We start from the raw sequence: 22861 nt of genomic DNA on the forward strand, positions 1-22861 counted from the left end.
GCTGTTGCATACTTAGTACACTACAGTGCAGTGTAAACACAACTTTTTTGTTTTTGTTTTTATGTTTCTGTTTGTTTATTTTGGCCCCACTGCATGGCATGTAGGATCTTAAGTGGGACCTGGGCCCCTGCAGAGGAAGCATGGAGTCTTAACCACTGGACTGCCAGGGAAGTCCTACACATAACTTTTATATGCACCGAGAAACCCCAAAATGCACGTGACTCACTTTATTGCATTATACACTTTATTGTGTTGGTCTGGAATCAAATGTGCAGTGTCTCCCAGGTATGCCTGTGTATTGTTGTTTATCATTGTTTAGTCACTAAAGTCGTGTCCAACTCTTTGCAATCCCAAGGACTGTAGCCTGCCAGACTCCTCTGTCCATGGGATTCTCCAGGCAAGAATACTGGAGTGGGTTGTCATTTCCTTCTCCAGGGGATCTTCCTGACCCAGGGATCCAACCCACATCTCCTGCATTGGCAGGCGGGTTCTTTACCATGAGCCTCCAGGGAAGCCCCATGCCTGTATACCCATTGTTAAAATACTGAAATAACTCTGCATTCATTCAGGATTAGCTACTGCCCTGAGCACTCCCAACTCCCACTTTTCCTTTAGACCCCCCAGATCTTCCCCCAGAGCAGTAACTAAAGGGTTAGAGCCTGGCACGTAATCTTGCAGTAGTGGCACCTTGATTGGTTAACACCCTGCCATACCAGTTGTCCAAAATTTTTCTTAACTTTTCATTAAAGTATATCCTGCAAAAATCATAAGTGAGCAGCTCAATGGATTTTCATGAACCAAACACAACAGTGTGTGTCTAACACCCATGTCAAGAATAGACTATGACCTGTCCTTTCGGGGGTGGCCACTTTCCTGACTTTTCTTAACACAGATTAGTCTTTCCTGTTTGGGGATGTTATAAACATGGAATCACATACTATGTTCTCTTTAGTGTCCGGCTTCTTTCACTTAACAGGACATCTCTGAAATAATTGTAATGCAGTTGTTGTGTGTTGTTGTTGTTTAGTTGCTAAGTGCTGTCCAACTCTTTGCGACCCCTGGACTGTCGGCTGCCAGGCTCCTCCGTCCAAGGGATTTCCCAGGCAAGAATACTAGAGTGGGTTGCCATTTCCTCCTCCAGGGGATCTTTCTGACCCAGGGATGGAACTCATGTCTCCTGCATTGGTGGGCGGGTTCTTTACCACTGAGCCACCAGGGAAGCCCAGCTGCCGTGTGTAGTTGGGTTTATTCATTTTCACTGCTGCGTAGCAATTGTTCTCCAACTGATTGGCCCCAGGACCCTTTTACATTCTTAAAATTATTGAGACTTGAAAAAAGCTTTCTTTTACATGGGTTGTCTACACAGCAATATTTACTGTGTTCACAATGAAAACTGATATGATTTCCTTTTTTCATTTTTGGCCACACCACCAAGGATCTTATTAATGATTCCCCAACCAGGAATTGAACCCAAGCCCCCTGCAGTGGAATCTCAGGGTCTTCACCACTGGATCACCAGGGAAGTTCCCCAGACAAATTTTCAAAACACAAGAATATACAAGCACATCAGTCAACAGAAGGATGACATCATCACATATTTGGAAGCCTTTGGAAAACTCTGCGGAGCACTTGCAAGAGAAGGAGGGTGTGAAAGGGCAAATGACGTCTTGGTATTATTTTGAAAATAGTTTTGACCTCATGGACTCCCTGCAAAGGTCTTGGGGACCCCCAGGGACTTGGATCACACTTGGGGAACTGCTGCTGCATGTTATTTCCATTAAATTGCTGTGACCTCCTCACTTCCTCTTCCTTCTCCTTTGCAATAAATGTCTTTCCCAGCCCCTTCGGGTATCTCCCTGGGGCCCCCAGCAGTCTTCTCCCTGGGTGCTAACTCTAGAAGAGCCCTAACTCTGTCCCCCCTTTTTTTTTCTGGATCTGTTTTCCCAACTGGAGAGAAGAAGAAATTTGACTAGGTGGCTCCTGAAGTCCCTTCTTAGCTGGGGCCCTCCATAAATGCTATAATCCTCTAACACAGGGTCTATTATAGTGCTAAGATTCTATGATTTTTAAGATCCTAAGAGTCTATCAAGTGTTAGTTGCTCAATCATGTCTGACTCTTTGCAAGCCTATGGCCTGTAACCCTCCAGGCTCCTCTGCCCATGGGATTCTCCCAGCAAGAATACTGGAGTGGGTTGCCATTCCTTCTCCAGGGGATCTTCCTGACCCAGGGACTGAACCCGGGTCTCCTGCATTGCAGGTAGCTTCTTTACCATCTGAGCCACGAGGGGAGCCTTAGAGTCTATAGCACTGGATTATAATTTTTTAGGCCAATTATAAATTGCGTATCCTCTCGCACATCCTCTACTTCCAAGAGGCAGTTCAGAAGATGAACTTGAGAGTGGAACCGCCTGGGTGTGAACCCCAGCTCTCCAGCTTACAAACTGTGTGGGCTCCAGTAAGTTACTTAGCCACCTTGTGCCACAGCCTCCTCACTGGTAGCGGGGAGGATAATGTGCCTACCTCACCGGGTTGTCATGGGGATTAAATTAAGTGACATGTGTTGAAGCTTAGAACAGTACCTGTGGGACTTCCCTGGTGGCCCAGTGGTTAAGAATTCACCTTCCACTTCAGGGGACACAGGTTTGATCCCTGCTTCAGGAAGATCTCACATGCCTCAGGGCAGCTAAGGCCATGCGCTGCCACTACTGAAGCCTGTGCTCCCTAGAGCCTGTGCTCCGCAACAAGAGAAGCCACTGCAACAAGAAGCCCTCAGATCACAACTAGAGAGTGGCCCACACTCACCACAACTAGAGAAAGCCCGTGAGCAGCAATGAAGACCCAGTATAGCCAATAAATAAATACTTAATTTTTAAAAAGGAACAGCAGTAGTCACAGAGGAAGTGCTAGGGTTGGCTGTTATCCATTTATCGTCTTCATCATCATCATTATGTGGTTCTAAGAGCCTATGACTCAGAGTTTGGCCTTTCTAAAATTTACTATGTCTAAGATTCAATTATTCTAAAGTTGTGTGTGGTCCCACAGTCCTGCTGTTCTTAGGGTCTGTGGTGCTAATATTCCAAGGCCTTCAGAAACTTTTGGTTCACGCATCTGCAGAAGCCCAGCAGGCCCAACACTCGATACTTCTTATCCCAAACCCAGGCAGGAGGCATGGGGCTCACTTACAGGTGGCTTCAGTGGTCCTCCGACTGTAGGACTTGCGAACACGGTACCTGACCACCAGCTCACCCCTCTCCACGGTTGGTTCAAACACCTCTCTAGGGGGGAACAGAGAGGAGGTGAGGGCAGGGCAGAGTGACGTGGGACCCCCTCCACTTCCACCAGCAGTGGAAGCAAGCGCCATCCCAACCCCCAGACCTGCCAGCCCTCTCCTCCAATGTCTGCTGAGAGCCTCTTGGGCTGCTGCCTTCTGCCTTCTATTCACTCCCCAGATGCTTGTCCTCATTCTGATTCTTGGTACTCTGTCCTCCTGTGCCAGCCTCCTCACGGTCTCCCCACCTCCAGCCTCTCTCCCCCAGTCCAGGTCAGCCTCCCGGCCCGCGTGGTCCCAACTTACCCATAACGGGTCTCCTTCTTCCGCCGATGGAAGAGGAACAGGGCCAGGATGAGGACACAGGCGGCGGCCACCACTGCTCCCAGCAGTACATACCACCAGGGCCACGAGAAGGCGGGGGCTGGGGGTTCACTCACTGTCAGGGGGTACGCAGGACAGGTCATGGTGGAGGTCTTGGTTCCTTGGGTCCCCAGGGGGGTGGTGTTGAAGGGAGGCAGGTGTAGGTTCATTGGGTGATGGACAGGGCTGGACGGGGCATGCGATGGACATGAAAGGAGTGGACGTTGGAGGAGGAGTGTGAGGGGATGTCCCTGGTGGTCCAGTGGTTAAGAATCCACCTTGCAATGCAGGGGATTTGGGTCTGATCCCTGATCAGGGAACTAAGGGGCTTTTCTGGTAGCTCAGTGGTAAAAAGAGTCCGCCTGCAATGCAGGAGGTGCAGGAGACGTGGGTTGGATCTCTGGGGTCAGGAAGATTCCCTGGAGGAGGGCATGGCAACCCACTCCAGTATTCTTGCCGGAAGAATCCCATGGACAGAGGAGTCTGGTGGGCTATGGTCCATAGGGTCACAAAGAGTTGGACATGACTGACACAAGTGAGCACACACACAGGCATAGGAAACTAAGATCCCACATGCCTAGGAGCAACTAAGCCCGCGTGCCACAACTACTGAGCCTAGGTGCTCTGGAGCCCATGTGTTGTAACTACAGAGTCCACGAGCCACAAGGAAAGATCCTGCATGATGCAACTAAGACCTGACGCAGCCAAATAAATAATTTTTTTTAAAAAGAGGAGTGTGAAACTCCTAGGATGAGTGTGGTGAGTGCAAAGTGGGATGGATACTTGGGGAGTGTGCAATGAGTGTGGAAGGAGTGTGGGATGGGAGTGAGAGAATGTGCGGGATGGGCTGTGAGAATGGAAGGAGGGCTGGAGGAGCATGGGAGGGCTGTAAGTAAATCTCAAGTGGGATACCTGTGTGTGATGTGTGTGATGATTATGCAAGGAGGGGGCACTTGGGTGTGGAAAACAGTTGAATAGGGAGAGAATGTGTGTACTGTGTACAAAGCATGTACAATGGATATGCAAGGAGTTGGAGGCTCCAGGGACCAATGGCCAAGGGACATTTTTGAGGAGTGTATGATGACTATGAAAGCGTGGTGTTTTTTTTTTTTGGCCACTCCTTGCAGCTTGTGGAATTTTAGTTTAGGGGTCGAACCTACGCCCTCAGCAGTGAAAGCACTGACTCCTCACCACTGGACTGCCAGGGAATTCCCTGGAAGAGCCTTCATAAAGCAAGGGATGAGAGTGAAATAAATGTGCAAAGGGGCATGGTGTGCAAAGGAGTGTGTAAACAGTGCCAGATGAGTATTTGAGGAATTGGGAGTATGTGAGGATTCAAGGAGTATTCAAGAAGTTTTAGATACAAGGTAGGGGCAGTGATTTGTAAGGATGTAACTTTGGTGTGAGAGGAGTGTGCAATGAGTGTGCAAAGGACGTGGGAGGGGAAGATGAGCATGAGATGAATGAAAAGGATATGCAAAAAGGTGGGAGTGAGTGTGTAAGGAGTGGAGGATGAGTGTGTGAGTGTACCAAGAGTCTGGTGTGGTATGTGCAGAAAGTGGGCATGGGTTAGGATTAGCTCGAGGTGAGGGAATACTGTGTAAGAAGTGTCTAGTGAGTGTGCAAGGAGAGTTGCAGAATGTGAGATCGTGTGTATTGAAAGTCTTTCAGTGCCTGCAATGTGGGATGCATGGTGAGTGTGCAAAAAGTATCAGTTTGTGAATGAGAAGTGTGAGTGTGCATTGGGTTTGGGAAGCCCATGAGAAGAATGAGGGGTTATAATGAGATGAATGTGAAAGGAGGGTGGGGTTAGTGTGGAAAGGTATGCAAAGAAGTGCAAGAAAACATGTAAGGAATATTTAAGGACAGTGGGTTGAGTTACAAGAGGTGGGGTGTAATAGTGCCAGGAGGGTACAATGGGTATAGGAGGAATATTTGCAGAAATATTTGAGGAAGATGAATATGAGGGGGATAACTCATCTCTCTGTCCCTCTACCTGTCTATTCATCTACCCACCCACCTATTTATCCATTCATCCATCACCCACCCATTCATTCACCCATCCACCATCCACCCATTCATTAATCTGTCTACCACCCACCCATTCATTCATCTGTCCACCACTCGGCCATGCATTCATTCATTGGTCTATCTACACATCCATTCATTCATTCATCCACCACCCACCCATTCATTCACTCATCCACCATCCACCCATTCATTCATCCGTCCACCACCCACCCACTCATTCATCTGTCCACCACTCAGCCACGCATTCATTCATTGGTCCATCTACACATCCATTCATTCATCAGTCCATCCATCCACCTATCCATCCACCATTCACGAAGTACCCACAACGCTCTGGGCCACTCCAGGCACTTCCATCAAGGACCACACAAAACTAAGAAGCAGAGGGTTAGAGTGATGAGTTTGAGGAACACGAAAGGGATGTGCAAAGAGAACGTGCAGTGATGGGGCCCTCGGTGGGCCTTGGGGGAAGGGAGAGCAGGAGAGGGGGTGTGAAAGCCCTTACCCAGCTGGTGGATTGGCTGTCCTTGTCCTGCGAGGAGAAAGGACGGAGGGAGGACATGCTCAGAGAGACTGGTAAGACACGGGAGAGAGGAAGTGGGGCTCTCAGGAGGGTTGCAGGTAGGAATGGAGCCTAGACTGGGGTAACGCCAAAAGGTACAAGGAGCAAGTCACGGGCATCTGGGATAGACGTGGCCCCTGTGGGTAGGCTGAGGGAGGCTGAGCACGGCTTTGCAGCTACCTGGGCGCCAGGGCTCCAGGGGCACAGGGAGGCTCCAGGGTCCGTCCCCAGCGGCGGTGTAGGCTGCCACGTACACCGTCAGGTTGGGCACAGACCCCTCCCCTCGCAGCTCCAGGGTCACCTCTCGCTTTAGCCCTACGTCCATCAGCACCTAGGATGTGCAAATAAGGCATCAGAGTAGAGCTCCAGCCCCAGCACTTAAGCCCTCACCCTCAGCCTCAACTCCCCATCTTTCTCAAAGCCCACTCCTCATCTCCAGCCCCTCACCCCCTACCTCTTCCTATCCTTCATCTCTCATCCCCCATCCTGTCCTCTCCTTTCCGTTCTCTATCCCTACACTCATTAAAATATCAGCTTCACCGGGTCCAGGACTTTGTCTTCTTCACTGCCATATACATCCGCAGGTCCTAGCTCAAGGAGGCGTGGAACACAGTACTGTTGTTGAAAGGACCGAATTCTCATCTTTGCCCCCTCATCCCTCCATCCGCTTCTAATTCCTCACTCTTTCTCCCATCTATCTCTCCATCCCAGGGTGCTGTTTGCTCAGATAGTACCTTCATATTAATTAGAAAGAGACACCCCTTCCTCAATGTGCTATGCAACTATCTGCTGTAAAACTGCCCTAGTAAATATGTCTACTGAAATGTTTTGTACATGATTCACAAGTTGCTGTTGTTCAGTTGCTCAGTTGTGCCCAACTCTTTGCGATCCCATGGACTGCGGCACACCAGGCTTCCATATCCTTCACTATCTCCTGTAGCTTGCTCAAACTCATGTCCATTGAGTCGGTGATGCCGTCCAACCATCTTATCCTCTGTTGTCCCCTTCTCCTCCTCCCTTTCATCTTTCCCAGCATCAGGGTCTTTTCTAATGAGTCGGCTCTTTGCATCAGGTGCCCAAAGTATTGGAACTTCAGCTTCAGCATCAGTCCTTCCAGTGAATATTCAGGGTTGATTTCCTTTAGGATTGACTGGTTTGATCTCCTTGCAGTCCAAAGAACTCTCAAGAGTCTTCTCCAACACCACAGTTCACAGATTCATAAATAGCCATCTCCTAACTCTCTCCTGGAGGCTTCCCAGGTAACTCAATGGTAAAGAATCACCTGCCAATGTAGGAGACGCAGGTTTGATCCCTGGGTTGGGAAGATCCCCTGGAGAAGGAAATGACAACCCACTCCAGTATTCTTGTCTGGAGAATCCCATGGACAGGGCGCCTGGCAGGTCCTTGGCTACCGTCCAGGGGTCGCAAAGAGTCAGACATGACTGAGCGACTGAGCATGCACACACGCAGCCCTCTCATGGTCCCCTTTAACCGCCCCAGAACGTGCTCTGCTAGCATGGGTGATCACATTCTACGCAACCTGCTCAACTGTCCTTGTCTGCCTTGTCATCTTCTCCTCCCCAGTCCTCTCCTCTACAGCCACTCCGCCCCAGCTCAGCCAGCAGCACCCACCTCGGGCGTATCCTGACCTCGATAGGCCAGTCGGTACCCTAACAGGGTGCCCTGCAGCGGCGCCCTTGGCTCCTGCCAACGCACAAGGGCTTGACTCCCATTCCGCATGGCGCTAACATTCTCAGGAGGGCCCAGGGGCACTGGAGGACAGGGAAAAGGGGAAGCTGGCATCCCCACCTCTTCCTGACCCCCTCCCCTCTTCCCAAGGAGTAGGGGCAGGGTGCAAAGGACAAGCACGCGGGCAAGTGGCACAGGTCTCCCATGAGCAGGAGCACAGAGATGAGGTCCGGGAGAGATGCCAGTTGGGGATGGGACAGGAGGGAGATTGAAGCCACGTGGGGTATACAGGTGAGAGGAGATGCTGGGGGTCATGCTGATGTATGCAAGGGTCAGCGGGGCAGTGAACGATGTCTCCCCGCCACCAGCCCCTTCTTACCTCCTTCTGGTGTCTCCACAGGAAGCCAGTGGGTCCAGGGTGAGGGGCCCTGGCTACTGACACAGGCCACCCGGAGGTGGTAAGGGGTGTGAGGATGGAGGCTGCCCAGCCGTAGTTGATGAGGAGGAACGGAGGCTTGTAAGGTGAGGGGCTCCTCTGGGGGGTCTGGCTCTCCCAGCCAGGTGCCCACCCTGTCATCTGACAGCACAGCCTGTTGAAGAGGGAGGGGGTGTTGAGGACAGGGTGGCCACACTCAAGGCGATCACACAACTCTCAATGGTAGTGATCCTGGTGTGATGACACAACTTTGCAAGGATGTGTGTGTGTGTGTGACGATTCCATGTTCATGCAACATGGGCACCTGGGTTTACAAAGCGAGGCCACCCAGCTCTACAACGTGGCTCTGCCATCAGTTGCAAAAGCCACTTCTAACAAGACTTTCTCTCTCTGAGCCTCAGTTTCCTCATCTGGAAAATGGGGACTTAGAGGAGCAAATGCTTTCCAGGGCTGCTTAAAGGTTCAATGTAAGGGACTTCCTGGCAGTCCAGTGGTTAGGACTTTATGCTTCTACTGCAGGCACAGGTTTGATCCCTGGTGAGGGAGCTAAGATCCCGAATGCCATGTGGCATGGCCATACAAAAAAATTAAGTGTAGGACAGCTGGACGGTGCATGGCAGGTGGTCAGCATCAATAATAATGACATTCAACCACAGGCAAAAGCAATGTCCCACAATAGAAGTCAGAGGAAGGAATTCCTTGGTGGTCCAGTGGTTAGGACTCCGTGCTTTCACTGCTAAGGGCCCAGGTTCAATCCCTGGTTGGGGAACTAGGATCCCGCAAGCCTCCCATAGCTAAAAAATAAATCAGAAGAGTAGGCATCTCTGGGGAGCAGGGAACCTTCAACAGCTGGGAAGTGTCTGTATCTTGATTCAGAGGGTGGTCACATTGGTTAAACAATCTAGGTGTACACCAAAGATTATGAACATTATATATTTTAATTTAAAAAAATAGAAAAGGACTTCCAAAGTGCTCCAGTGGCTAAGACTCTGTGCTCCCAATGCAAGGGGCCCAGGTTCGATCCCGTCAGGGAACTAGATCCCACATGCTGCAACTAAGACCCAATGTAGCCAGAGAAATAATTTTCTTTTTTTAAAGCAAAGTCTTTTACAAACCTAAACTCATTTGACCCTCACTTTAGCTGTGCATTGTAAGTATGTACTGTCTTTACGCTCATTAAACAGATGAAGGCACTGAGGCTTGGAGAGACGGAATCACTGATCCGAGGACACTAGCTTGTCATTGATGAAGCTGGGACCTGAACCCATCCTATCTTCAAAACCTTTGCCCTACTGACAATAAGAATATCCTTTTAAGAACATCAGTAATGGTAATAATACTCTTCTGTCCAGAGATGCAATGCATCTTAGTGCTGAAGAGCACAGATACTGGATCTGGGATTCAAATCCAGCCTCTCCTACTCCCTAGTCCTGTGCCTCAGTTTCTTCATCTGAAAAATGGGATAACAACAGTGTTTCCCTTCTTCACAGGATTAACTGAAGTTATACCCTGTAAGCATGTAGAAAAGTGTCTGTGCAGGGCTTCTCTGGTGGTCCAGTGGTTAAGAATCCACCTTGTGATGAAGGGGACATGGATTCGATCTTGGGTCTGGGAATATGCCACACGCCACGGGGATGTGTGCCACAACTATTGCGCCGGCACTGTGCAGCCCCCGAGTGGTGACTACTGAAACCCCCGTGCCCTAGAGCAGATGCTCCACAGCAAGAGAAGCCACCACGACGAGAAGCCCGCACACTGCAACTCGAGTGCAGCCCCCGAGTAAGCCTGTGCACAGCAACAAGGACCCAGCACAGCCAAAAATAAAGAAATATTTAAAAAAGCAAAAAGAAACAAAAAAAGAGTGTCTGTGCAGACTGAGCGTTTGTCATTGTTATTTTGTGTGTGAGAGATTGTCTGGCCACCAGTGTCAAACCCAGCACATCCTGCAGAGCGGCAAAGGCTTCTCCACCCACTTGGTCCCCAGGACTGGCGAGATCAGGATGGGAGGGACCACAGCTGGGGAGGACGTCCGTACAGCCCTTCCCCACAGAACCACAAACTCGTCACACCCCCACAATCCACAGCCACACAGCTCAGGGGTGCTACCTTCACCCTGGGGAGCATCCAGGCAATATAACCACGACACACACTGTGCTGGGAAAGAGTTACTGCTCACAACCAGACTCCATCGGGTCCAAATCTTTGCTTGGATATTATTTGCTGTCTGATTTTTTTTTTTTATTTTGGCCATGCCATGTGGTGGCTTACGGGATCTTAGTTCCCCGACTAGGGATCAAACCCTTGCCGCCTGCAGTGGAAGTGTAAAGTCTTAACCACTGAACCACCAGGGAAGTCCCTGCTATGTGATTTAGAGTGAGTGTTTTTACCTCCCTGGGTCTCAGTTCCTGTCTCTGGAAAATGGGCCTCCGAGAGTCTCTACCTGTCAAGGTGAGAAGTTTACTGATATAATGCCCATGAACTGGCTTGCCTATCCTGTCAACAGCTAACTTATTTTGAGTGTCAGCTGTGTCCCAGACACCCTGCTAAGCACATTAGTCCGGAATGAGCACCCATGGGGTTCAATTCCTTTTTTTATTCCCATTTTACAGATGCGGAAACAGAGGCCCAGAGAGATCCAGCAGCTTGCCCAAGGTCATACAGTCCCTGAGTGGGGAAACCACAGCAAGGCCTGGGGAGGAGATAGCAGGAGTGGGGGAGGTGGTCTCCTTGCCTGCTCTCTGACCCACACTGACTGTCCAGAAGGGGAACCTCGGCCGGGACAAAGGGGACATGGGCGCAGACTGTCAGCCTCCCCTTGCCCACCCCCACTTCTCTTTTCCCTTGCACGGCTGTGACCCTCCAACTTGAACCCTGAGCTCATGCACAGCAGGAAGTGAGACCTGGAGAGGGAAGAGGGCACACTTCTGCTTTTCTTGGGGGACATTGGATGGATGTGGGTTGGGGGTACAGCTGGTGTCTGACCTGGCATTTGAGGTCTTCCCAAATCAGCCCAGCTTCTGGGATTGAAACAGTTTTAGCCTTTTTAGCCACTGGGGAAGGCAGGTCACTTCCCTTCTCTGGGTCTCAATTTCTTATCTTGAAAATGGGAAGATGAATAATCATTACTTTCTGGGGTTAAAATATCAAGTGAATGTGAGGTTGTCCCCAGGGCCAGGGTCTTATAAGAAAGGTAGCTCCTGTTTAATCAAGCCCCACTGGCTCTAAATGGCCTTTCAGAAGTGCCCTTTGGGTTTGGCAAGACAAGGGTTTGGATCCCACCTCTGCCACTTCCTGGCTTTGTCCTTGGGCAAGTTGCTTAACTACTCTGAAACTTAGTTTCTTTTTGAATTTTTTGGCCGCACCATATGGCATGCGGGATCTTAGTTCCCTGACCAGGGATCAAATCCATCCCCCATGTGGTGGAAGAGCAAGTCTTAACCACTGGACCACCAAGGAAGTCCCTGAGCCTTAGTTTCTTCATCTGGAAAATGAGTGTATCCATAGACTCTACTTTACAAAACACTCAAACAAGTATGTGTTAAGCTGCAACACAAGGCCCAGCACATAGTGGCTGTGTTATTGTTTTTGTTCTTTAGTTGCGTCTGACTCTTTGTGACCCCCTGGACTGTAGCCCACCAGGCTCCTCTGTCCATGGGATTTCCCAGGCAAGAATACCAGAGTGGGTTGCCATTTCCTTCTCCAGGGGATCTTCCTGGCCCAGGGATCGAACCTGTGTCTCCTGCGTTGGCAGGCCGATTCTTCACCACTGAGCCACCAGGGAAACCTAAGCACATAGTGGACATGCAATAAAAATTGGTCATTGGGAGTTTCCTGGTGGCCTAATAGTTAGGATCCTGGGCTTTCATTGCTGTGGCCCAGGTTCAGTCCCTGGTCAGGGAACTGAGATCCCAAAAGCCATGTGGCATGACTGAAAAAAAAAAAAAAAAAGCTGGTCACTATTCAATATTGTCATTTCCCACCATGAGCATTGTCTCATCCTCACTTAAACTCTCAAATCTCAGACAACTTCAGGCCAGAACCAGATCGCATATTTGGAGATGTGTGCTGGTTTGTTTTTCTTATTCTAGAGCAGGAGCAGCTTCAGTGCAGAAGGCTGGGTCCAGCTCACCTCAATTATCAGGTATTCTTCCAGTAAACGTTTCCTACTCAGTGTCTGGCCCTGCACTGGGCAGTAATGGGAACCCAGAGATTTCCCTGGTGGTCCACTGGTTAAGACTCCACGCTTCCACTGCAGGAAGGGGAACTAAGTTTCCATCCCAGCTCAGGGAACTAAGCTCCCACATGCTGTGTGGCAGCCAAAAAATAAAAATAGTAATAGTTTTTAAACATAAATAAATAATGGGGATGCAGTGGTGGTTGAGCCAGCTCAGCCCTGCCCCTCCCAGAGCTCACAGTCCAGTTGAGAGATAGACTCACCCCCAGAGAGTGACAAGCCAGAGTGGTCAGGGATGGGATGGGAGAAGCCCAAGGGCTGTGAGCACCCAGTGGTGAAAGATGGCCCTGGTCCCTGCTGTTTCAGGGTTTCTATTCTGGCTAGAATCAATTTCACCAACATTTAAAAAATGAAAACGGCAAATAGCTTTTTGTTTGTATTTTGCCACGTTGCTCTACTTGCAGGATCTTAGTTCCCCAACCAGGGATTGAACCCGTTCCCCCCAGCAGCAAAAGCATGAAGTCCTAACCACTGGATGGCTAGGGAATTTCCAAAAGCAGCCAATAGTTTATTGCATGCTTTCCAAGTTCCAGATACTATTTTAAGTTTGTTAAATGCAGTCACTCACTGAATTCCTACAGCCAGTCTACCAGGTTGGGACTACCGTTATGCCCATTTTACAGATGAGAGAACTGAGACCCAGGGACGTTGAGTCACCCGCCCAAGCTCATGCAGCCAGCAGCTTGTTGGAGCTAGGATTTAAACCCAGGACATCTGGCTTATCCCAAGGTTCTACTGCCTCTCAAACGAATGGCTAGGAAAGGCTGGTATCCCAGGGAGAAGATGAGGGCTTATGGCTCTGGGTGGAAGGAGGGCTGAGATGGAGGCAAGGAAAGGCTGTGGTCTCACCTACCTGCAGAATGCAGTGGGTGAGGGGGTAGATGCCACTCAGGCCTGGGGTCCAAGCCACCTCCAGTTCCGTCGGCTGGGTGGAAACCAAGTGGAGGTCGTGGGGCCGCTGGGGGAGCACTGTGGACAGATGAGGGGAGGGACTGATCCTGTGCCCGAAGCTCCTTGCCCAGCCCTCTACCCCAGCTCTGACCTCTGACCCCAAGCCCATACCCTCTAACACCCAGCTCCTCAGCTCCCTCTCCTGTCACCTGTGATGGTGGCCGTGCGGGATGTGGTGATCCCCTTGGCATTGTGGGCTTCACAGGAGAAAGAAGCAGTCTTGTTCAGGCCTGGGGAGTCATGCGAGGGGGGGCCCGGTCAGAGAGGGGAAGGAGGGGGTTGGGGCCCGGCTGAGCATGCCCCACCACACTCCATCCCCAGGATCAGTCCAGCCCCCAGTGGTGTCTGCTTGAAGGGAGTGTCAAAAAGAGAGGTGATGTATGGGGAATGCAGACCTCCACCCCCAAAGACAGGCCAGCTAACACCACCCTGACACAGACCTAACCCCCACCAAGATAGACACATGTACATGTACACACACACAGACACACACTCACACACAGACACCACAAACATATGGCCCAACATACAGTTATACACACAAATGTACACACTTACATACAGAAACACACATACTCATACCTAGACACAGGCAAACACACAAACATATACACACAAGCACAGACACAATCACACTGAGCCACAAGACACCCGTAGAGTCGTACACACCTATTAACACACACTTAAGAAGCAGGCCTTCATGGGGTTGTGTAAACATAGGCATGTTTGTTCATTTACAAGCTTGGTTGCGACCAACCTCTCTCCCCCAAACTCAGTTGCTCTAGCCCCACCGGCCTCCTGGTGTTTCTAGAAGGTACCAAGCATATTTCCACCTCGGGAAGTTTGTACTTCCATTCCCTCTGCTTAGAAAAGCATTCCCACAGACATCCACCCTCCTTCACACTCCTTACTCAGACCTCACCTTCCAGCCACTCTGTCCCTCCCCAAGCACCTTGTCAAAAATTGACATTCCCTCGTGGCTCAGCTGGTAAGTAACCTGCCTGCTATGCGGAGACCTGGATTCGATCCCTGGGTTGGGAAGATCCCCTGGAGAAGGAAAAGGCTACTCATTCCAATATTCTGGCCTGGGGAATCCCATGGACTGTATAGTCCACGGGGTCGCAAAGAGTCAGACACGACTGAGTGACTTTGACCTCCACAGCCAGCCTCCTCCCTGCTTTACTTTCTCTCTTTGGTTCTCCTCATCACAGTATCCTTCACATGGTCCTGTGTCTCCTGTTAGCTGAGTGTTGACCCAGAGGGTCAGGGGTTTCAGCCCTGCTGTATTCCTACCCCGTCCCTGCCCCCCGGGCCCAATATGGCCTGGTACACAGTAGGTGCTCCATAAATGTTTGTTGAATGAGTGGCTGGATTGGTGTGGATACATTTGTGTACTTATGAGCATTTCAGGGTGTGTGCGTAGCAATGTGAGCATGTGTAAATCCATGGGTGAGTTCGTGGAGGAGTCTTGAGTAGCTGTTTCTGAGTGTCTGAAAGCGGGATTGCCTTCCCTTCCCCAGTGTGGTGGTGGTGGCAGCACAGGCAGACACACATACACACATACGCACACACACAAAGGCACATACAAGTACACAGGCAAACACAAGAGACACAGACACACAAACACTGAGAGACACAACACAGAGCTATACAACGTCCACAGATTCACACACACACACACACACACAAAGGCATATAGAAGTACACAATCAAACACAACAGACGCAGACACACAAACACACACAACACGCAGAGCTATAGAAAGTCCAAATTCACACTCACAAAGGCACATACAAGTACACAGGCAAACACAAGAGACGCAGACACACACAGAGATGCACAACACACAGAGCTATACAATGCCCACAGATTCACACACACACGCACACACACAGAGTCTGGGTGACAGGATGTAAGGAGGACCAAGTCTTAAATCTGTGTGTGCTGCAGGTCTGTATCCATCTGTGTTTGCGTGTGAGTGTCTGCTGGCCTCGCTGCGGCTCCCGCCTTCGCTCTGCGCTGCGCTTGTTCCCACCACCATCAGCAGCTACTCGCAGACACAAAGTTTCCTTTTCTCAGGCGGCAGAGGGAGTGGACGCAGGCAACGGCGGCGAGGCCGGAAGGGGGTGGGCAGGGAAGCTCCAGGGCTCCGCTGCCCGGGCCGCGGTTCCCAGCCAAGGTCAGGTGCCCGCAGCCCCCGCGGGCCCAGCCGAGGGACAGGACGGCCCCGGGCGGCCTGCCCGGGGAGGTGGGGAGGGAGTTCGGGAAGCCTAGGTGCCCTCCAGGCACCTGGCACGTGGGGGCCCCCGCCAGGGTCACGGTGCTAGAGCCCGCGCGGCCCGCCGCCCGTAAAGGAGCCCGCGGGCGGGAGGGGTCTGGAGCCCGGTCCCGTTCCGACCGCAGCATTCCTGCCCCCGCGTGAGTCACCCCAGCGGGCCCCCCCGCACTTCCGGCCGGCCGAGATCCCCCTAGCCAGGCCCCAGCGGCCCGCACCTTGAGGGAGGGAGGGAGCCGGGGCGAAGGGGCCTGGGACCCCCTCCCTCCCGGCGGGTTCTCGGGCCAGATGTGCTTTCCAGATGTGCCGGCCCTCCCCCACCCCGGAGCGCAGTTCGCTTTTTCCGAGGGAACGGGAGGGATGGAAGCAGAGAGGGGCCGCGCCCTGAGTCAGATCCAGGGACAGACGCACACAAACGGACGGAATTCCTAACACGGCACCACCGCGAATTCCTGCATACACGCACAGTGAATCACGCTTAACATACAGGGGCAGTTGCTGGTCCTCAAACAGAAAACAGCAACACTGGTCAACTGCCGCAGAGGCTACTGTCACAAACCAGCAGTGACACAAAAACATACTCGTTGACTTATATGTAGACACAGGGGGCTGACATTGACACATAGACACACACATGCCCACACACAAGCATAAGCAGACAATCAAACAAGCCCGCACGGACAGCAGACACCTGTGTGCGTTTAGTCTCAGTCCTCTCCAACTCTGCGACCCCGTGAACTCTATGTAGCTCTCCAGGCTCCTCTGTCCCCGGAATTCTCCAGGCAAGAATACAGGAGTGGGTTGCCATTCCCATCTCCAGAGGATCTTCCCACTCGGGGACTGAACCTGGCTCTCCCTCGTTGTGCTGTGCTTAGTCACTCAGTCGTGTCCGACTCTTTGCGACCCCATGGACTGTAGTCTGCCAGGCTCCTCTGTCCATGGGGATTCTCCAGCCAAGAATACTGGAGTGGGTTGCCATGTCCTTCTCCAGGAGATCTTCCCAACCCAGGGATGGAACCCAGGTCTCCTGCATCGCAGGCAGATTATTTACCGTCTGAGCCACCAAGAAGCCCTACAAACACTCAGTAACACAATATACACCTAGGCTGAAGCTGACAAACACACCAGCCTCCCTGCAGATTGAGATACATCCGCCAACCGACAAATGCACACCGAGGCTGAAGTGGACAAACATACACAACAGGGCGCAGGTCAGGCTGATGTGGGTGCGCTCGCACACAAACACAGCCACGCCTTGCAAACACAGCCGGACACACTCAACTCGCTTCGGACACATTCATCAAGATGCAGAGTGATACAGAAACACACACTTGCATCGACACACAGGGCTGCTGCAGACACACAAGCGTGGAGATGCTACCAAGCGCATGTAGGTGACGCAGACACATATATACACGGGCTGGTGAGGACCTCAAGTTCATCCACCAAGAGGTAGTCAGGGCTGGGACTGACACACCAGAAAAAATAGAAGCTGAAGGGTATTGTTATTACCTGCTGTGAATCCCACACAGACACACACACTTCTATAGGGATCCATGGGACAAAGCTGTATACCAACATTCTCACCCTGCGACATACATACAGATATCACAGAGATATTCATACACAGACAGCCACAGTGGAAATGAGGAAACACGCCAAGTTGTCCAATGACCCATCCTGACTCCACAAAGAAACAAAATCCCCACCAAGACACACTCACACCTAGAGGAACACACCTGTAAGCTGACATGGTCACCTCTATACAGTGAGGTGTGCAAAACAGCCTTCAGACACACAGTGGCTGTGGTCCATCACTCTGCCATCTCTCCTCACACACACATACACTATTCCACCCTCACACAGTGAGTCACAGCTATGAACACACAAAGAGGGATGGATACCAGGCCAACACTGAGATTCTTAGTCACACACACTTACACTGACAACCCCTGAGAAACTTATAGAAGTATGCCATAAAGACCCAAACATGGGCTTCCCTGGTGGGGCAGTGGATGGGAATCCCCCTGCCAATAAAGGGGACATGGGTTCCATCCCTGGTCCAGGAAGGTCCCACATGCCACGGGGTAACTGAGCCTGTGGACCACAACTACTGAGCCCTCGAGCTCTGGAGTCCCATTCTCCGCAACAAGAGAAGCCACCGCAATGAGAAGCCCGTGCACCGCAACGAAGAGTAGCCCCTGCTTGCCGCGACTAAAGAAAGCCAAAGCAATGAAGACCCAGCACAGGCAAAAAAAAAAAAAAAATAAAGAGAGAGACCCATACAGTGGGACAGATGGCTAAACTGACAAAACATACCTAGTAGTGCTTGCACACACACACACTCACACACACATCGGAGACATTCTCTGCAGCTGGCCCTCACTAAGGCACACCCTCATCCAGAGAGGTTGATGCTGACAGAAGCACTGAGACACAGATCCAGAGGGCCAGGGAAACACCCAGACTCTCCCACCACGCCCTCCACATGGGGACACACACACAGACCCTGCCTGGCAGCTCCCATGCTGATAAGCACACAGATCCTCTCACACCTTCGCCCTCCCTTTCTCCCTCTTCCTGGGATGGGCTCGGGGATCCATCCCCCCCACCCCTCTCCCCGTCCGGGGTCCTGCCAGGCTGACTCAGGCCTGGAGTGAGCCCTGGGCCTGAGTCACTCCTCTGGAGGCCAGCATGCTCACCGCTGCTTCCTCGCACACTCAGGGCCCCCGGAATGCTGGAATGTGAGCCTCTCCTTCCACCCTAAGAGACCCTCCATCCGGAGCACCCTCCCAGTGCCAGCAGATGAAGGTAGCAGGTTGGGGCTGCTGGAAGCGAATGGCTTCCAAAGTCCAGCCACCTCCCTCTGACTGACTCAGCCTCCCCCATCTGGGTTCCTCTGTCTCTCTTTCCTCAGTGAGGGGAACTCCCTGTGCCTAGGGTCCCCTAACTCTGCCTGACCACTGCGTGACCCCCCAAGCTAGGTTCTGCCCCATCTGTGAGGTGTGGAAAGAGATGGTCACCCTGAGACTGGGAGGGTGTCATCTGTCACTCAGCCCTGCCCCGTCTCTCTCCTTCTTGGGTTACATCTGCAAGGAGGAGGAGAAGAGGAGGACCCAGTTGATTCCGGTGTCCTGCTTGGGGTCAGGGGCTGACAAAGGGGCATCGGGCCCACACACACTTGGCCATGGAACAGCTCAGAGGAAACCCAGGACAAAGGACGCTATTCAGAGAGGCTGGCGTGAATGGAGGGAGAAAGAGCAGAGACGACAGAGAGACAGGGAGACAGACACAGAGAGAGATGGAGAACAGAGAGACGGAAAGAGAGCACAGAGAGAGAAATGAGATCGATGGGGACAGAAATGCAGAGACAGAGATACTCAGAGACAAAGAGGAAAAACTAGAGAGGGACTCAAAGACAGGGAGAGACAGACAAGGACAGAAGGATGAGGAGAGCCTCAGTGGAGGCATGAAGGGCCCCCCGCTTCCATCCCGCCTGGCCCTCTGTCCTGAGCTGATCACATCCCTGGACTCACCTGGAATGCGGAGTGTGTGCTGGGGGCTGTGGTCCATGGCTGAAGCCAGGGAGACAGCATCCTGGAGCCAGAGGAGGTCCACGGGCTCTGGGGGTCCCTGCGCCCGGCAGCTCAGGTTGAAGGGAGTGTTGGCAACCACAGTCCTGTCCTCAGGCTCCTCCAGGAAGTAAGGCAGGCCTGGGGGAGCAGTGGTAAAGGCTGGGGTCCCTCTGATCCCCCTAGGGGCCTGACTCGCTGCGAGGATGATGTAGGCTGCTGGGTCTTTGACGCCTATGTCTGAGCCCTCAGGATACCTCTACTTCCAGGACACAAGGTCCCATATATCCGACTTCTCTCAATGTCTGACCCCCTTCATGTTTCTTTTCCAGAATGTCGCTAAGTCGTATCTGACTCTTTTGCAATCCCATGGACTGTAGCCTGCCAGGCTCCTCTGTCCACCAGATTTCCCAGGCAAGAATACTGGAATGGGATGCCATTTCCTTCCTTCTCCAGGAGATCTCTCTGTCATCTCTCCCGACCCAGGGAGTGAACCCCCATCTCCTGCCTTGCAGGCAGACTCTTTGACCACTGAGCCACCTCATTCCACTTTATCTATGAGGAAAGTGAGCCATCCCCCCAATCCCCAGCAATGGGGGATAGGGTTAAGTCTCCCGGGGTGGGGGAAAGTGGTAAGTTGCCTTGGATCTCTTATCTGACAACCCCCAAGATAGCTTTTCCCCCCAAAACACATAATCTGCCCCTCCAGGCTTGCCCCCAATAATTTATAGACTCCTTGCCTGACCCTCCCAAGATCTCTGACCTTCCTAGGCCTAGGACACCCTGAATCCACCAGCACCCTCTGACCCCTCCCTCAGGACTCTTGCCCTCCCAGGACCTCCGAGCCCAGGGCTCACCTTCCAGCCCCACGTAGCCAGGCTGAGACACAAAGGTCTTTTCTCCCAGGACCACGGCGCACTGGTACCATCCCGCATCTGAGAGCTGCAGAGACGAGATTCTGACAGGGCAAGAAGAGGGACAGAGAGATTCAGGGTCAGAGCTGGACCTGGCGGGGGGTGGGGGGTCCTCAGCATTGAAAGCGGGGAAGGGGGTCTGGCCCGGAAACTTGTAAGAGCTAGGAAGTGGGTGCTATTATTAACTCATTTTACAGAAGAGGAAAGCGAAAGCCGGGGTGAGTTACGTCACATGGTCAGAGCCACGCAGCTCGCGAGTGGCCACACTGCCATCCAGCCCAGGTGGGGCTCCTGCGAGTGAGTGCCCACTTGGCCTCACGTGGTGGAGGTGTGGGGACAGGAGGGACATGGGTCACGGCTGGTCGGAGGGGGAGGCTGGGCACCTGAGTTGGCTGACCACTTTCCAGTCATCCTGCCCGTCTTCGCCCAGGGGCACCTGGGTCTGGGTGCTGTCTGCCAGCTCTAGGACCTGTCCATCCCGAAGCCAGGTCACCTCAGGGGGCTCCCCCTGAACCTGGAGCTCACACCGAAGGGTGCCCATGAGTCCTCGGGCACCGGTGATGTTCCCCGGACTCCCCACAAAGGGGGACACTTCAGTCTGTGGGCCTGCAGGGAGATGGAAGAACATTAGCTCGGGAACCCCTGCTTCCCTGGACTCCTCGGTTCCATCCCTGCCGGCCTGCCTACGGCTGCCAGGACCCCGCCAGGCCCTTAGGCCCACATAGTTGTTGAGTGACCTCAGCTGGGGGGGCGGAGGGTGGAGGCTTCGTGAGGAGGATGGGAGCCTTCCCAGGGGACTGGGGTCCGGCCTCCATCCCGTTGGGAAGTAGGCCCAGCATCTGGCAGCCTCCCACGCCCTGACTGCCCGGCTGGCCTGCCCCTGCTTAGGGTCTCTAGAGACTTCACAGACTGGGCTGGTGGATGGTGGGGAAGAAAAGGAGATGGGAGGGAGCTAGGGGAGAGAGAGAGAAATGGGGAAGGAGAGACAGAGAGCGGAACCGGAGAAAGTCAGGCAGATGGAGAGGAACAGAGACTCAAGAGAGACCGAGGATGAGAGACGGAGAGACCCACCTAGAGGGGAAAAAGTTGGGGGAGAGACACACAGAGGGAGACAGAAGGACGCAGACAGAGAAGTAGATAAGAGACACTTAGAGCACAGGGTGAGGGAAAGACAGAGAAACGGAGACCCACAGAGATGGCGGGCGAGGCAGAGCCCCTGGCCCCGGAGGTGGGGCACACGGACAAGTAGCACTGGGGTGAGGAGAAGTGGGGGTGACTGATGGGAGTTTTCCCCCAGGGCTCCGGAGCCTCCGCACCCTGCTGCCTGACTTCGGGGTCCCTTACCCTCCGCTCAGCCCCTCTCTGCGAGGCCCCCAGGTCAAGCCCAGCCCCTAGCCCTCCGCGTCTCCTGTCTGTCTGTCCCATTGTTCTGTGTCCATCTCTTCCCCATCTCTGGGGCTCCCAGTTTCTGTTTCTTGTCCTTTTGTTCCTCTCTCAAGGGTCCCCTTTTTTGTCTTTCCCGGCCTCTCTTGATTTGTCTCTGTGTCCCCCTTGTCCCCCTCTCTGTTGTCCCAAGGAAACTCCCCGAGCCGGCTCAGGACTCAGCGCCGCCCCCCCTCAAACACCTGCCATCCGTCCCCCTTCTCCCCCCCCAGCCCCTCCACGAGAGGTCCCTCCCCACAGGCCCCCCATCCTCACTCACCCTTGGGAGCCACGCGCCCCCAGCAGCACAACGCCCAGCACCAAGCCAACAGGACCTTGCCCATCCTCGGGGCACCAGGCAGTCAGTGCCAAACTTTCCTCAGAAGTTGCTGGGCACCCTGCGAGGGAGGGGGCAGGGCCGGGCTGTCCCCGACCCTCCCCCCAGCTCCCAGCTCCCCCCGCCCTGATTTGGCACTGCCCGCCTGGCACAGCGTGGTGGTTGGGGGGTGTCCCTCGCGGGCTCGGCTCAGCGGGCCGCCTTCCCAGCTCCTCTGCCTCCTTCTCTCCCTCCCAGACTTTGGGCAACACTTTCTCCGCCCCTGGCTCCCCGTCGCTTCTGCCTCCGCCCACAGGCTTGGAGCCCAAGAGGCCACCTGGACTTCGAGGGGTTAACGCAGAGAGACGAGGACCCGTTCGGTCTTAAAGGGGCCCTGGAGGGAAGCTGAGGAGGGGGCAGGGGCCCCTGGCGGCTGCGCCCCTGCTCTGGGGCCAGCGGGGCAGGGAAGCTGAGCGTCTCTGTACCCCGGCTCTGGGCGCTGTCCCTCTGGGCTCTCTCTCCGTGCTCGTCTGGTAAACATTCCTCCAGAACTCCACTCCCCTCTGTGACGCCCCCCTCCCCTGCCTCCACCCCCAGCCCAGCCCAGCCAGGCACTCCCCCTTTGCACTCGCAGCTCCTCAGACCAGGACACACACACACACACAAACTCAGATGTCATCCACACACACAGACACACACGAGAGGCTGGGACAGGAGGAGACAAGCAGGGACACGCCGCCGGCCCACACTCAGACAAGCCGGGTCAGGAGCGCCTCCATTCCTGGAAAAAAGTCTCAGAAACCAGAAAGGGGAGGACACCGCTGTGTG

The 22861-nt window shown here is 53.2% G+C and overlaps 1 protein-coding gene and 1 non-coding gene across 4 annotated transcripts in view; one reads left to right on the top strand and one right to left on the bottom strand.

Annotated features, from left to right (window-relative positions):
• AXL (AXL receptor tyrosine kinase) overlaps positions 1 to 22567 on the bottom strand; it is a 34956-nt gene extending 12389 nt beyond the window's left edge. Inside the window, exons 1-12 of one of the 3 annotated variants that reach the window (XM_070387658.1) lie at positions 21998 to 22566; positions 20679 to 20901; positions 20239 to 20339; positions 19346 to 19522; positions 13684 to 13764; positions 13437 to 13552; positions 8293 to 8503; positions 7857 to 7996; positions 6405 to 6555; positions 6168 to 6194; positions 3575 to 3707; positions 3184 to 3275 (exon numbers count right to left, since the gene is read on the bottom strand). In XM_070387658.1, coding sequence (XP_070243759.1) covers positions 3184 to 3275; positions 3575 to 3707; positions 6168 to 6194; positions 6405 to 6555; positions 7857 to 7996; positions 8293 to 8503; positions 13437 to 13552; positions 13684 to 13764; positions 19346 to 19522; positions 20239 to 20339; positions 20679 to 20901; positions 21998 to 22061 — 1516 coding nt within the window. In that variant the 5' untranslated portion in view covers positions 22062 to 22566. Of the gene's footprint in view, positions 1 to 3183; positions 3276 to 3574; positions 3708 to 6167; positions 6195 to 6404; positions 6556 to 7856; positions 7997 to 8292; positions 8504 to 13436; positions 13553 to 13683; positions 13765 to 19345; positions 19523 to 20238; positions 20340 to 20678; positions 20902 to 21997 lie in introns of all 3 variants that reach the window. The other 2 variants (XM_070387660.1, XM_070387659.1) reach the window with 2 other exon arrangements.
• On the top strand, positions 9046 to 9118 carry TRNAE-UUC (transfer RNA glutamic acid (anticodon UUC)). Its single transcript has one exon. It is a non-coding gene; the product is annotated as a tRNA-Glu (tRNA).
• Positions 22568 to 22861: the final 294 nt, after the last annotated feature.

Source organism: Bos mutus, chromosome 18 (genome assembly GCF_027580195.1).
Source record: "Bos mutus isolate GX-2022 chromosome 18, NWIPB_WYAK_1.1, whole genome shotgun sequence".
In the NCBI taxonomy this organism is placed as follows: domain Eukaryota; kingdom Metazoa; phylum Chordata; class Mammalia; order Artiodactyla; family Bovidae; genus Bos; species Bos mutus.